A 15,486-nucleotide genomic window follows, 5' to 3' on the forward strand; every position below is an offset into this window, starting at 1 on the left:
CTCGCTAGCCCACTGATGCTGTGCAGATGCTGACGTGACGGGGGCAGGGATGCTGGTGGACGTGGAGCCGCTCACAGGGAATAAAGTTTGTGAATAGTTTGTCAGAATAGAAATAGCTCGTTAGTCCTGTGCGTTTGGGCTGATGGGGTCTGGACATCAGCCTGAATTGTTGAGGAAAATTTTTCATGTCTGGCCTCTGAAATGAAAGTGAAATATTAGACCGAGTCTATTTTAGAGCTGTTGGTATTGAAATCATACATTTATTGGTTCTTCTGGATCGGTAATAAAGCTGTAATTTATGTGACATTTTAAATTCTACAGCTCAATGTTTGGATGGTAGAGATTTTTTGTTTATTTTATCCACTCTGATGAAAGAAGATACTGCTCTTACACCAGGTACATTCATGGCACCACCTCCATCCTGCTAGCTTTTTGTGAAGCTCGCAAAGCACCCGCCTGGGTAGTTATATTACTCTTGCTGGAATACTATTGCTTATACACCCGTAACGGGGAAAGGCACCTTCCTCACTGCATAATTCAAGTCAGCAGTGCAGAGCCCTTACGCTGATGTACCTCACAAATAGCCTTCTGTGCCTGGATCTCAGGGTGCTCGCGCTGGTGCTGTCCTTTAGGTAGCAGCTCGTGGAGGGGACTCGTGGTGTGTTAGCTGTCGTGTGTACTGCCCTGTCACTAACCCGCACAGACAAGTTCCTGCACAATGTCTCTGAAATTGTGATTGACAATACACATTTTATATATGTATATAAAAAATACGGCTGTTGTGGTTTGGCCATTGGTATGTTGTGTTAAAGACAAAACACGATTTCTTTCTGTTTTCAGCTTTATTTAGAGCTGTGATGCTAACGTAAAAAGAATAAAGGCCTGTAGTAGACATTAAATAAAATACTTCTGTTAATATTCTGCAGACTAGTTTGCTGCTAGTCACGCTGCACGCGTTCTGTTCTACAAAAGAGCAATACATAAATGAAGTGTGTTTGTTTCTTTTTAAGGGGCTTTTGACTAAATTCTTTAATTTCACTGGCTGTCAAGGTAGTGTTAAGTAAAATGGGTTTGAACTGCTGTAGTTTTTGTGTACTGGACTAGATGTCAGAAACCTTTGCCATCACTGGAAATTCTGTCACTCTGGATTTACTATCTGTTTCCCACAGCTGAATTCTTAAGCAGTGTGATTTAACACCTTGGCTCTCCATCAGCCGGTCCTGGCATTTATTTGAATGCATTACACCACTGGTTTCCATAAACTATTTTACAATTGTTTCATATAAATGACTGTTTATTTCTACAAAAACCATCTGTATTTCTGTGGAGAGCAGCAGATAACTGTGTGTAAAATTTGGTAATGTCACAACAGTGCAAGTTAAGAAAAAGCAGATTGGACTAAAAGAAAAAGTCTCGTGCTTGTGCATATTGTTAAAAGTTTGTTTTCACTATTCAAATATCTTTATTAACAGTATTTGCATTTCTAATGATAAAATCTTTATTCCACTTCAGAGGTGTTGAGGGGCTTTGGAGATTTTCAACGGATAAACAGATTTAAGATGTCCTCATAGCAGTAGGATTTGAGATGTAAACATTCTGGCTTTACAGCTATTTCCTCTCAAACTGTTTACATATTTTCTGTTGTTTTATTGTCATTGCCAAGCACACAATGAAATCTTTGCCCCTTCTGTTATGTTCTAAGAAAAATCCTGCAGCAGGAGGCCTGGGACCTCTCTGTGTTCTCAGTTTCTTTGCTTTCTGCAACGTATTGATCCCTCTCCTTCAGTTCTTTCACTCATGATATTTGCCCCATCCTACAACCAAGGGTCAGTGTCCAACACTGATGGGAAACCCGCTCTGCCCTGCACCTCCGGGGAGCTGCGTTGCAGTGCAGACAAGGAGGGCAATGTGGTGGCACAGTTCGCCTGCTCCCAGCCAGCATCGAATGAGTGCCCAGAATGAGCTGTTGCACTTCTTCCCTGTGCCACCCATGGGCTGGCAGAGCGAAAGCTGGAATCCAGCAGTCTTACATTTAGCACAATTGATATTTTTTGACAGACTATTTGAAATGATAGAAATACATAAACTTCCTCTTTTTTATAACCTTGTAATAGCTGTCGCATATTTCCAGCAATAATAAGAAAGTGGTAACAAAAAATAAATACAAACATACTTTAAACTAAAAAGAAATCACCCTTTCAAAACCTGGGATTGCAGCAGTAAGGCAGTAAATCATGTATCCTTGTGAAAGAAGAAACTTAAAATAGGGAAGTACCACAGACATCAACATTAAATGTTTATCACATGTTTTATTTTGACTACTTTCCTGCCTTACCTCTCTCACATTCATTTTTGCTTACTTACTGTCTGCCTGGCCTCTGCTGCCATGACCATTAGGCGGTGACTGCCAAACAGTCTTTAAATTTTGAATTTCTCGTGTGCTATTTTGGAATTACAACTGCACACATGAGACAGTGCCTGGCACTGCTGCAGGGACGTTTGCAGGTGAGTGCCAGGTGCCTGCCACCCTTCGCGGTGGTGGGACGCTGCTCCGTGCGGGAGAGCAGCAAAGCAGGGCTTGGGAAGGCTGCAGAAGGGAGAGCCCTTCGTGTGCTGCAAGTGCGTGGTGCTGAGCCTCACCCCTCCTGGTGCGCCTGGCGCTGGTCTCAGGAGCGTGGAGATCCTCCAGCATCACCGCGTAAACTTCTGGGGTTGTTTTGGGTTACGGGCCAAAGACTAACATCCTTCACACCACAGATGTTCAGGCAGCCTCACAGCTCCTGGCACGGTGTTGGCTGACTCACTGGGGACAATCTTTGTCTGCTGTAAAACCAGACCGGGTTTGCTACCTCTGCTGAAGCCCAGCAGCCTGCTCCCCTCCCAGCTGCTCCTGTGTTCTGGAGGCTGCAGTGTCCTAATTCCAGAGCTTTTCTGTATGGAGGTGTCTGAGGAGCTCTGCCCATAGAGTAAGTTTTAAAACTACTCCACAAGGGTACCAGAGCACCGTGACCGGACAGCAGCCACTGGGAGTTCTGGGAGAGCTGGGATACAGAAATGCTGCGCTGTTAAATGTGGCGTGCAGTGTGGTGCTCCTGCCGGCCTTTCAGGGGTGTGGGTGGCAGCAAATACAGCTCCCGTTCTTTGGAAGAGTACGAGAGACCAGCATACCTTGGCTTCCTTGCTAAGCTCACTAAAATTTTAGCAAATAACAGAACTAAAAGATAACATATGGACATATGCAGTACACTGAGGAAAGAAACTGCACAGCCTTTGTAGAGGAGGTTGTGCCTCGCAAACGTGAGCAGCCGTTGAGGAAGCCAGAGACCATCTGAATGAGGCTGATGTGTTTTATATAGCATGCTTAGATTTCCAAAAAGATTTGACAAAGGCTCATAAAGCAATTAAGCTGTCACAGGATGAGAAGGAGGATCCTCACATGGATTAATAATTGATTAAAAGACAGGAAACAAAGAATAGGAATAATGGCTCTCCGTTATTAGTAACTAGGTTACTGGTGGAGTTCCAGTGGAACTGGTGGAACCTGCATTGTTCAGTTAATGTGCAGCATGGAAAAGGATGTGAATGCTGATGTGACAAAATGTGCTGTTGATACAAAAGAAGCAAGAATAGTGCAAATAAAAGCTGTCTGTGAAGTGCTGCAGAGGTATCTCACAATGCTGAGTGACAGGACAATAAAATGAGAGAGGGAATTCAGTGTCAATGAGTGCAAAATAATATACATGGTGAAAAGCAACCGTAAGTATACGTATACAATGATGGGCTCTAATTACCTTCCATCAGTCAAGAAAAGTATCTTGGAGTCAGCATGGATAGTTCTCCGAACACTTCAGCTCAGTGCTTAGGAGCAGTCAGAAAGACAAATTGAACATTAGAAATTAGGAAAGAAGTATAGAACAAAACAGAAAGCATTATTATGCCAGTGCATAAATCTTGATGTGCCCACATCTTAATTATTATATTTTATCTCAAAAATGATAAAACAGAGCTAAAAGATACAGAAATAGATGAGTGCAGAAATGGATCAGATGTGAAATGAGGAGGAGATGGTAAGCAGAGAAGAGCTTTTCTAGTTTGGAAAAGACATGACTGGGTACAAGAGGAGTCTATGAAGCGCAAGTGCTACAGATGGTGAATTGGGAGGGTTTTATCATTGCTGTTCATAAAACAAGAACTACATGGCACCAAAAGCAGTGGGTAGGCAATGATGTTTTGAGACAAAAGGGAATTCTTTTTCTCACATGGTGCAATAAATTATGGGAGTCGATGTTACGGAAATCAGAAATTCAAAAATGTTTTGAACAGATGCATGGATGACAAAGGGTGTGAAAATGGTTGACAAAAGAGTATAGCTGGAGCTGGGATTTTGTGAGAATTCAGGAGCTCATGAGAACAAGGTAAAGATAAGGGCTGAGCAGGACATAGTGTGTTTTGTTGCAGAGACTAACACTGTAGAAATACAGGTTCTGTTTTAAACCATTTGAGGTTTTTGTTTATACTGGTCTGGTTAGTTAAGGTTAGGTTTGACCTCCACAAACATTAAATATTGAGGTAAGTCTTTCTATAGTTGTTATTCTATCCTACTAACTTGTTTGCAGACGGGGATGGCTTTTGTTCGGGGTTTTCCTTAAAGCCTCCTTCTCTTTTTAAGTGTTAGTATTTGTTTATTGTGCAGATTCAACCCCTGACCGTGGTATTCTTCATTGCTATTGAAAGTTAATGGGGGAAAAATTGCATTCCAAACATTTGAACCTGTAGTAGCCATGGCTGAACTTAGTTGATCTCTGGTGATCGGTTCAATTTAGTTACGATTTTTAGCCATTAGGCTGGGGCTGAATGATGGTGATTTGGTTGAGGCCAAATGTCTGTAGAAAATTGGCTGTTTGATAAGAGCCCTGTTATCAGAGGGGGATACTTTCTCATTTACATTTAGATGAGTATTGATTATTTATTTACTCAGAGAAGTGAGATTCGTTCCCAATCTTATCTCTCTCGTCTCTGCTTGTCAGCAGAAAGAGAGATAGAGCTCCTGACATCAGCCCAAGATAACAGCACTTTGTAGTGAAGATAAAAGTTGGAATGGGCCTTTTTCTAGTCTTGACTGAAAGGATAAGTTTTAAAAATTAGAACTGATGGGTCATGCTTTCAAAACCCCATTCTGAAGGCTTTGCTGCTTAAATGGCAACAGAATTGGTTTGTTGTTATGCGGATGGCCATTCGCCTTTTGTAAGAGAGCCGCTTAATTTGATTATACTCCCTGATTCTTCCTGGGACACATTTGTGTTGTTCCATAGGAAAATAATGCTATGGATGAGTTATTGGGGTTTGTTCTGTTGTCTGGTTTTAATTCCTGATAAGCCTTCCCCTGCTGTAAGGGGTATCTCGAAATAATAAAGCACAATAGGTACCTGTAAGCAGGAACCAGCCACGAACGGTGTGGGTGGCTGAACAGGGCTTTTGGGGAAGGGGTGCACGGTGGTGGGGACACCCCGATTCTCAGCAGCTGCTGGTCTGCCGGTACATTAAAATAAGCTGAGATGAGGGAAAAGGCTGCTGCCAGGAGTATCTGCAGCACAGGGTTGGCGTGTGCTCCCCCGCGCAGCCCGCTGTGCCGGCAGCGTGGCCCTGCAGAGAGGTGCCCAGGCCGCTCTGCACCCACCCCAGGGCCGGGGTGCCTCTGGTGCCCTGAGCAAGTCTCTGCGAGCTTTTGACCAAAGACTGTGCTTGAGAGTACAGCCACTCTTCTCTCACCGTGTTGTGGCTTGTTTCAAACAGCTGTCGTGGTTCTTTCCTGCCTCTCTGTGCGCCTGCACGTTTGTTTATCCACGCCCTGCTTGCTTTTACGCAGCAACAGTTTTTCTCTCTCCAAGAATTGGTGACAAAATCACAGGACTAGAACGGGAGTTCGCATTCATTAGCTTTGTCTTCTGGGTGTTTTGCCCTGGTAACCTCCACGCTGACGTACCCGCTCCCTGCTTGTTGTGGAGCGTAGCAGCAGCGGCTGGCTGCGGCCTGGCCTAGCGCTCGGCGTGCAAGGAGCTCGCGGCCCCACGGGACGTCCTACTGCCACCCTCTGCCATGCTCCCCAGGGCTTCTCCTCCAGCCCTGCAGAGCATTTGCCTCCAGTTACAGAAACCCATAAAACCCAGCTTTGGCGTTATAACCTGAAATTCTGTTGGAATTCCCAGAGCAGTGTTGTTAGGAGACCCTTGAATCACGTCATATTTCTGCTGCAGTTACATCATGTGAACTTGTGAGAAGAGTCCGGTAGTAAAACTCCTTGCAGAATCAGCCTAACGTTTTTCAGCTGTTGTGAGGTACAGGTCGTGTGAATGTGTACAGACATTTAAGATACATTGTTTAAGAGTAGGGACTGTCTAGAAGTCCATTTTTACTTTTTTCTGAGTTTCGCGGTATTTCCTGGTTTTGGCCTGTAGTTCTGTTACTGTACTAACTGACAGTTAATACAGGCTTGACACAACCTGTGCAAAGCAATTTATCAGATGAAGAACAATTTACCAAGCGAATGAACAATGTTGGATGAATAGAAATGGGTCAGAGGGGTAGGCGATAGCGTAATACCTAGGAGTGCATCTTAGGGCAGCGATGTGCTCGTCTCACCAGACAGGTCTCAGGTGTGACCTGTGCAGACACCAGTGTTTCTGAGAGGGGCAATTCCGCTTCTTCATTTCATTAACATACTGTATACGTTTTTGGGATGGGGAAATAGAAGTGGAATAACAAGAGCTTGGGAAACACGGGAGAGTTGCCGTGATGAGGCAGGGAGCGGGGGCACACCGTGCGCTGCTGGCACCAGCAGATCCCCAGCCCCACTGGTCGTGGCCTGAAGGCCCTGCTGAACCCGGCGGTTCATCTGTGGTAGCAGCAGCTGGAGCGGTGGGTTCAGTAACAGGTGCCAGCAACACAGCAGTTCAGATCAGAAACAGCAGTTCTGCTGGCTTTGCCATTTCTGGGTATCGTTCAACATTTGGGTGTTTAGGAATTTGGGAAGCTGTATTTAACAAATGGACAAAGCAAGGAGGTTTTGCTGTCATTGATTCTGTTACCTACAACCTACACCAGGTTTTAAATATAAATTAACTTACAACTTGTCTTTGTTGGGGTCCTTTCCCACCCTGTAGCAAAGAAACGGATTCCTTTTCTCCAGCATCAGGAGCAATGTTTTTGCTCCTGAAAATGAACATGTTTTCTGTACGTAGAGCTACAGAGAGGGCAGAGCAGAGGGCAGCAACACATCGTGCTTTTCGCATAAGGAAAAATGCCCAAATAATACATCTTAGTTGCACACCAAGATCTGGGTAGGAATTTCTTACAACAGACAATGCCCCTGTCTTGCAGCATGGGCAGGGTGTTTAATACAGAATTATTAATTAACAATCTGTGCTATTTAGCATAGGAATAATACAGAAATGTTGGTTGGAATTTGGTCGGAACATGGTGGGTAGCATTGCTGGAGTGCTATAGATGTCTGGAATATTTTGTTTTCTTGCACACCATCCTCCACCTTTTCATGATAGGACTCTTCCCTTTGGATAAGAGCTTTAGAACATAAGCACCTACCTGCCTTACTTCTAGGGTGTGAGTAATCTCGTATTAGTCAAACGTGATAAGCCATCACTTTGTTAGAAAACAGATGATTTTACAAGTTACTTTATGTTTCAGGTCCTCAGTATCGGCTGGAGAAGCAGAGTGAACCTAATGTCCCAGTAGATTTAGACTGTACCTTGGAGAGCCAGAGCACTTTGGAATTCTGCCTTGTCCGAGAGAACAGTACGTTTGCCCTTTTCACTTTTGCTCTTGTAAATTGCTTAAACTCACATAAGTTATGTATTTTGGAATACAAGCTGTACTGTCTGGGCAAGTAAGTTTTGATGAGACTCTTTCCTGAGGCATTTCTCTGTTGTGCCAAAAGAATATTCCAGAGGGAAATGATGGATTTTTCATACCTTTTAGTAAATAGTCTGCATCCTGTTTATCACTTCATGATGAATCTTTTTTTCTGTTAAACTCTGCTCTATAAAGTTATGACCAACCCTGAAAAACACTGGAAATACGAAGATTTTTCTGTTGCAGACACTATTTAGTGAATAAAGTGATTGGTCTGCAATATATTTTGCCATGTCAATACTGCTGTAGAAGGCACTGATATATTTTTTTTAATTGAATTTAAAGAAATTAACCATGAAGCTATAATTAGAGTAGTGTGATGATTTTTTAAAAGGTAGACAAATAGTCATCTCTCCAGCTACTCTGAAACATTTTTACTGTTACTGTTTTAATGGTCCTAACATTATTTCCTGATTTATTCCTTTGCAAGAAATAATATGAAACTTACAAAATGGACATTTAACATAGATTTGGGTTTGTCCTCCATTTCATTTTGCTCCATCCATCATTCTTTCCAACAGTCGTACTCTTTTGGTCTTGTACATTAGCTGTCAAAATTTTGATAGTACTAATGAGGAAACTGATGGCATTTATGGTCTCAGTCAAGACCATGCTTGGAGTATTTGCTGCAAACAGTCATAGTAAGAGTCCATTTCAAGAAGCATACTTTTTTTTTTTCTTTCTTGCAAAGATTAGACCCTTTCATTTATGCTTTTCTGATACAGCATTTCATATTTTATTCTGGAAAGACAGCAGAGCATCACTGAAGTAACTCCTAACTCCAGTGGCAAGCGATAGACTCTGCTCTTGCGTAAGGTATAGCAAAATGAGACAGCTGCATTGAGCTCTGTGGTGGTACGTCAGTGCTGGAGCTGAGATTAAGCACTCATAGTTTTGGCTGCCATTCTGGGAAGTATCGAACTTGCTCCCAAAATATTCTTGGCACTCCTGCTTCATTTCTTCATAGAGTGTTTCTAAGAAACTGCAGGAGAGAATGATGTGAAAAGTAGAAGAGGTTTGTGCTGTGCATGAAGAAATGGAGCAATTTTAACCTCCAGTCACACTCTTTCAAAGGCCAGAATTCCCTGACAACAGCATCCCAGCTATTGTTTTTGTATTGATTTTTAGTCTGTGAAAAGATGTGTACTTCCAATATTTTCTTAGGTTTTTGCATATGTGATCAAAAATAGCATTTTTGTGTGCAGGCTCCATAATTAAAAGTAGGTATCATGCACTGCATTTTAACCTATTTTCATAATCTGTGGAAGAATCCCTGCTGTGGTTTGCAGGTATTCTTATTGATGCTTTTACTTCTCATGGGTTACTAGGTTCATGTTGCATCATTACTTTGATTATAAAGCTGTTGGAAGTTTGTAAGCAGTTTAGCAGCAGCAATTCATTCTGCTCTGCATCAGTCCCAAATCTGTAGCCCTGGCAGGTGCAGGAGAGCCTCGGAGGCTTGGTCTCAAAGTAAACACCAGTCAGAACGTTGAGGGAACACTCACCTTTTGCCAAAGTTCTTGTGCAGCAGCCACTGGCCTTCTAGGCTAGGCAGCACACACATGAACACAAGCTTCTGTGCAGAAGACAGCTTAGGAAGGGTGCAAGATAGATCCCTGAGGCTGTAGAGTCAAAAGTACTGTTAATTTGTGAGCTGTCCTGGCCTGTGTTAAGCAAATCATCGGAGCTCCTCCAAGATTGTGGCCTGGAACCCCTGCTGGGACAGGGGTTACCACTAGCTGGACGTGCCTGGGGCCGAGCCTCGACAGCCTCCCTGTGCTGCCTTCTCGTCAGGCTGTTGCAGTGTCATCATGCAGGTAGTGGGTGAGTGGCTTTTTGTCCTCCGCATGGGTTTTGTGTGTGTTTGAAAGTGAAGGCAAAACAGACATTTTGGGCAGTTCAAAAGCAAGTCACTGTTTTGGTTTGCTTGGTGCTGACAGTACTCTAGGCAAAATAATAAATGTTTGCACCTTCTCTGCCATGCTGTAACTGAGCATTCTCTGAACTGACACCAAACTCCAATAAAGAACGCAGGAGAAGTCTTCTGCTTACAGTTTCTCCCCCCAAAAGTGCGTGAACTTCAAGTCATCTTCCATTGTCCCTGCTCAGGATATATGGGAAACACCCGTGCAGTGAACTCTCTACAGACGTACATATTCAAGGACAGTACAGGATGTAAGATCAGTCATAATTCATGCGTTGTACATAGCCTAGTTTCCCCTACGCAAACTGAAAAACTAGATTTTGTAGTGCTTAAGGAGCTATCTTTTGACATGGCATTAAATGGAAATAATAACAATGTTGTGCTGTAAAGAAATAACTTGAAAATTGTAACATCAAAATGAAATATTTTGTGCATTTTGTTTTTATTTAAATTATTTTAGTTAAAATATGCCACTTAGGAAAAAAACTGTTACATTAACTATTTTTTAAAATGCACTCTTCATAGTCTCATACCATAAATCAATATAATATATACACATATATAAGATGCCAAACATATACTAGTAGAATAGCTGCCATCTTCCGTTAGGCAAACAGAAAGTTTATATTTCCAAGTACTAAATGAAACAGAAAACTTTCCATTATTAAAAATATACATGGAGAAATCTTCTACCTATCCAACTTTTACTAATAGCATTCAAACTAACAAACTGCTTCCAATATTTAGAACTATTTAACTTGCACTAAGATTTATCTTTAAACTAAAAGCGTGCACTTTGTAATGTGAAATGCTTTTATGCGTAGTAACGAAGTATTCATGGCTAATTTAGTTTTGTACTTGCCATCTTACTTCTGGAAAGTTCTTCTTTCTCATTTTATCATTAGATAGTAATTAGTATTCAAGGGAAATTGGTCTTAATATATTAAAATTGGTTTAGTGCCTTTAGACCTGTACCAAAGCCAATGTCTTATTGGAAAATGTAATTGGGGCCTCTGTGTATGTAATTAATTGTATAACAATTAAGAACTTTCATTAAGCAGTATATAGTACATTAAGTAATAAGGGGACATTTCTGCAATGGAGTTAACTTTATGTGTTGTTGTTTTATCAAGAAAATACAGAAAATTATTTTGTTCTCGAATATGATCTTCTTAAATATTTTAAGAAACTGCTACATGCAGCATTTCTGTACTGTGATATTACTGAGTCATTTTTACATATCTCTACTGCTTACAAGAGTCCCTTTTGGATAGGACTTACTGTTTCAGCTTTCTAACTTAAGTTCAGGCTCATGCTTCTGGTCCCTGCCGTTTTATTACTGCTCATCTCTTTCAGCATTTGAAAATCAGGAATTTCTGTTAGGAGAGCTGACCAAGTTACAGATGTAGCTCAGTATTTCCTAATAATTCAAGTATATGAACAAAAGTACAACCTCTACACTCAACCTGGTTTTAAAACACAGCTCTGCTGTTTCCAGACTGGAAAATATGTGAATTTTCTGAATGACCGTCAAATGGAGACTGTGAAATCAGTTCCATGACTGTGACTTCCAAAGCACCACAGTGGCCATCTTAAAGTGTAGGATTATGTAGTGCTTGATACTGCTTTTGCTTTTTATTCAATTTCTGCAGGCAGAAAGCACCGCTCATACTTTCTTAAGGTCTGTGATTTGACATTTTGTGTGACTGTGCTACACAAGCAGTCTGAGCAGAGATGAGAACAGGCCAGCCCTGGCTGGGAAGTCCCCTTCCTCCTCTGGATGGAGATGAGAGAGCTGATACGGATAAACAAACGGACACACAGCTGCACGGAATGCTTATGCCTGTATAGGATGTTCCTCTGTCCAGCACCATAAGTCCTCACAGTGTAACTTCATTTTTAGGGATTTCAAAACAATTTCTGTGAGAATAACATCAACTGCACAGTGTCTGCAGTTCTCTCCAGGAGACGTCTGAAAACGCAGGCTCATCTGAACCAGGCCTACCTTACTGTTACCTGCGTTGCGCTTAGAATTCAGCACCGTGGGTCACCCTGCACTCTGCATGTACAGCCCCAGGCACGCCAGGCTGCTGGCAGGTGCTGCTGAGTACAAACTGTATGAATACAGCTCTTAATGAATAAAGGTGGTGGGAGGCTGGCCTCAGAAGGTGTCCTGGTGGCACCCATCGTAGTGCTGAAGCCTTGGTGGCTGTGCAGGGTGGGCAGGCAGCAGGCACCGGCTGTGCTGACCTGCAGGCAGCTCCTGTGCCCACCAGAGCTTCAGCCCCCTTCTGGCTCCAGGCACATGCTCTGCAGGCAGGGTGGATCTGTCAGGATGCTGGAAAATAAATCATGACAGTTCTTGTTTAGCTGTCATTGTTGCTCTGTCCCTGGCTTGGGGACCAGCGGCAGAACCACACACTTCCTCTGGGCTGCTCTTTCTCTGCTCTCCCTTCATGGAGTTTCTACCCTGCTTCTCCAGTAATTAAACCCCTGTGATGGGCTCAGGGGGCTGCCTGCCTCTCAGCTGGGCTTTGCAGTTCAGGCAGGTTCTTACCTCAAGCCTTGTCTATCCCACAAACAACTTCAGCTTTTTTTGCTTTTTTTTTTTTTTTTTTCTTTCACAAAGTAAATCTTCTTTGATTAGGTAAGCTATTAGCAAAATGCAGAGGTCGTTACAAAGTGAATCTCCGTGTCCTCTGCAAGCCCTGATGTGAAGGAGTCTGTTTCTGGCATAGGGATCTGCTCCACCCAGGACAGAGTGGCCTCTGCCTTCAGAGCCGAATTGCTGGATCGGCTCTTGGGCTAAATAATAGTCCTGGAGCATCCACTTTACTTGATTGTCTTCCCAAGCAGAAGCTTTTACATTCAAAAGCCACAGTGTGATCTCCATTACAAATACCCTGACAGGCCTGTAAATATTTGACAGGTTTATTCACAGCTGCTTGCATGTGGAAAATATTTTTACGATTTTTCCCCCAATCAGCTGGTGGAGATGGCTCTTTTCTCCTTGCTGAATTCCGGCAGTCTCGCAGACATCCTCGCAGAGCTGCGGGGTGAGAGCAATATGCCAAGCTCTGCAGTCAGGTTTTTCCCTGCAGGGCATTTCTCTCTGTTGTTACTGATATTACTGCTATTATCCAGTGCACCCTCAGGGGTCTGAGTGTCTTGCCATCTTTAGACAGATGATCTGTTTTGATGGTGGAGTTCCTGGCTCCTCTCCCAAGAGCAGCAACTGTAGAAATTCTGTAAACCTGAATCCATTCACAAAGCTTCATAAAACAAAATCAGCAGAGGTTATGTGATACGCAGAGGATCTGAAATGCTTCCAGTGCAAAAGCCCACTGTTCAGCTTGCTTCAGCTGCAGCAGTTCATACTCCAGCAATTTTACACACTGCCAAGGTGTTCACGTTTTCAGTTGTGGTGACAGTTTTTTCCCCTGGATATGATCTGGCAGGTCGCTAATTTGCTTTCTAATACTTTTAATTTGGGTGTACGCAATCTGAGAAGACAGCCTCAGAAAAGCCATGTAAGGTGGACATTAAGCCTTCCATTTCAACAGTAACTAAATGCAGGCAGCGAGGTTAGGGACAGTTTGAGGCAAGCAGGGAACTGGGAATGTAGAGGCAGTGGAACCTGGCAGAGGTTTCTTGTGTGTCTTCATCTTTATCAAGTGATTTAAGAACATTTCACAGGAGATGTAGGGATGAGGTTAACATGTTCTTTCTGTTGTTTCTGAATTTCTGATTGCTGCCAGTTTAGTGCATCCGTTGGTGCTAAAGCTTCTTGTAATAGCACCGTACTTGAAAAACAGCAGTATAAAATACTGTCCATTCTGGGAGAGGTGAGTCTCCATATCCCCCATTAAAACACGGGCTTGCTTTGGGAGATGACGGCAGGGAGCGCACAGTGCACCGCGGTGTTGGAAATGTCTCGGGAGAGGAGGCCTCTCCCTTTCATGGGGCAGCGTTTCGTTAGGGGCAGCATTAATTACCTGCCTGCACTCGGCTGGGAGCGAAGCAGTGAGGGGGCTCCCCAGGGTTCCTCCCATACAGCCCTGCTGGCTGTGACCCTGCTGCACTATTTGGGTTCGTGACAGCTTCTGGGTGTCCCCTGTCACCTTGTCCCCACGTCCCCGGTTCGTAATCCCCCAGGGGTGCGGAGGTGCCCAGGCACCCAGCCACGAGCTGTGCAGTGTAACAGCCTGGTCCCGCTGCTCTGCGGTGCATGGCGCAGTGACAGGGGCAGGCTGCCTCCTCCGAGCTGCACCGCGCTCGCCTCGGCCCCTCGGGGCCCCCCCTCCACTCCCACCCATCGGGGGCAGGTTTGCTTTCAGCTGCAGGCAGCCTGTGCCGGTGCAGTGCTCCTGCCTTGCTGTCAGGCACTGCCACGCCACCGTGTTTCAAGATGCTTTTAAGTGCACCAAAAAGTTTGACATATCTCAGTGTATCTTTGAAGTACTGCAGCATGAGAGTTTGACATGATACATTATGATAATCCATAGTATAGAGACATTAACACAGGGGTCTTTGACAAAATACATTGTAATGTCTCTGAAGGAGCCATTACAATTTATCTTGTCATTCCGGAGCATAGAGTGGTTGCAATGTTAAGATGGCTCTGCATAAATTCACATGTAGACTGTTTCATTTGATTTTTGGAATTTTTTCAAGTCGAATGGCCCAGCCCAATTTGTCGCTTAACCCTTCTGTGTCCCCCCTTCCCCTAAGATGCGTTCCCGTCCGTGTTTCAGGAGCGGTGCTACGGGCAGCAAGGAGCACGCATCAATCTCGCCCGCTCTCCTGTGGGCAGGATGGAAAGCTTATGTGACTAATGTCTATGAAATGTGAATCTTCTGCTGTGTGCTTTCAACATGTATTTTGACTCATTTAACAGCAAATGCTAACCTTACTTTAATGCAGACATGAATGATATTTATCACAAGCAGTGACATTTGTTACTGAATTAGCAAATAGGAAAGGGAACACTCTTGGCAAGCTGGGAAAATGCTCGCTGCTCGGGTGGGTTTTTTTTCTTCTCTCTCCTACGTTTGTCCTGCTTATGGCCATACCTTGACAGCTTCCCTCGCTGAAGCAAATGGCTTGTAGTTCTGAAACTCTAAATTGCCCTGTTAAAAGGGAGCCTGCTTCTGAATCAACAGCGGGGATTTGAGCCAAGTGCCAGGGTTTTCCTCCGCTGGGAGCTGTTGCTTTTCCCAGCAAGCAGTCTCTGTGCTGTTAGGGACCAAATACAGAAACTCACCCCAGCTCGGCTGTGAGCTGGGATCCCCCAGCGGGGCGGGGGTGTGCATCGACAGAGTGCAAGGTCGGTGCGGGAAGCGTTGGTGCTGAGGCTGCTCAGGCTGCCTGTCTTCAACAAGTTCTTAGCCTGCTGTGCTGCAGCTTTAAGACCTGTACTAAAATTCCATCATCTCATCTTCCCATTATTAAAATTTCAGCAAAATATAAAGTTTTCATTAATCTCCTGCAGCAAATTTAGTACTCCGAACTGGCAGTTGATTCAGCTTTTAGGACTACATTAGCTGGGATATTAAACAAAACGTGTCATTCTTCAGTATCTTCTCTAAGAAGCTAAATCAGTTTTCAAACATATTTATACCACTTTATCTAACAGC

The 15,486-nt window shown here is 43.7% G+C and overlaps 1 protein-coding gene across 2 annotated transcripts in view; it reads left to right on the top strand.

Annotated features, from left to right (window-relative positions):
* The window catches only part of MAPKAP1 (MAPK associated protein 1), a 101,340-nt gene that overhangs the window by 66,347 nt on the left and 19,507 nt on the right, over positions 1-15,486 (top strand). The window contains exon 8 of one of the 2 annotated variants that reach the window (XM_032200021.1): positions 7,702-7,809. The exons of the other annotated variant lie outside the window; for it this stretch is intronic. Within the exon in view, the coding sequence (XP_032055912.1) occupies positions 7,702-7,809 (108 nt within the window). The remainder of the gene's footprint in view (positions 1-7,701; positions 7,810-15,486) is intronic. 2 annotated transcript variants of the gene reach the window in all.

This window comes from Aythya fuligula, chromosome 19, assembly GCF_009819795.1.
Source record: "Aythya fuligula isolate bAytFul2 chromosome 19, bAytFul2.pri, whole genome shotgun sequence".
NCBI lineage: Eukaryota > Metazoa > Chordata > Aves > Anseriformes > Anatidae > Aythya > Aythya fuligula.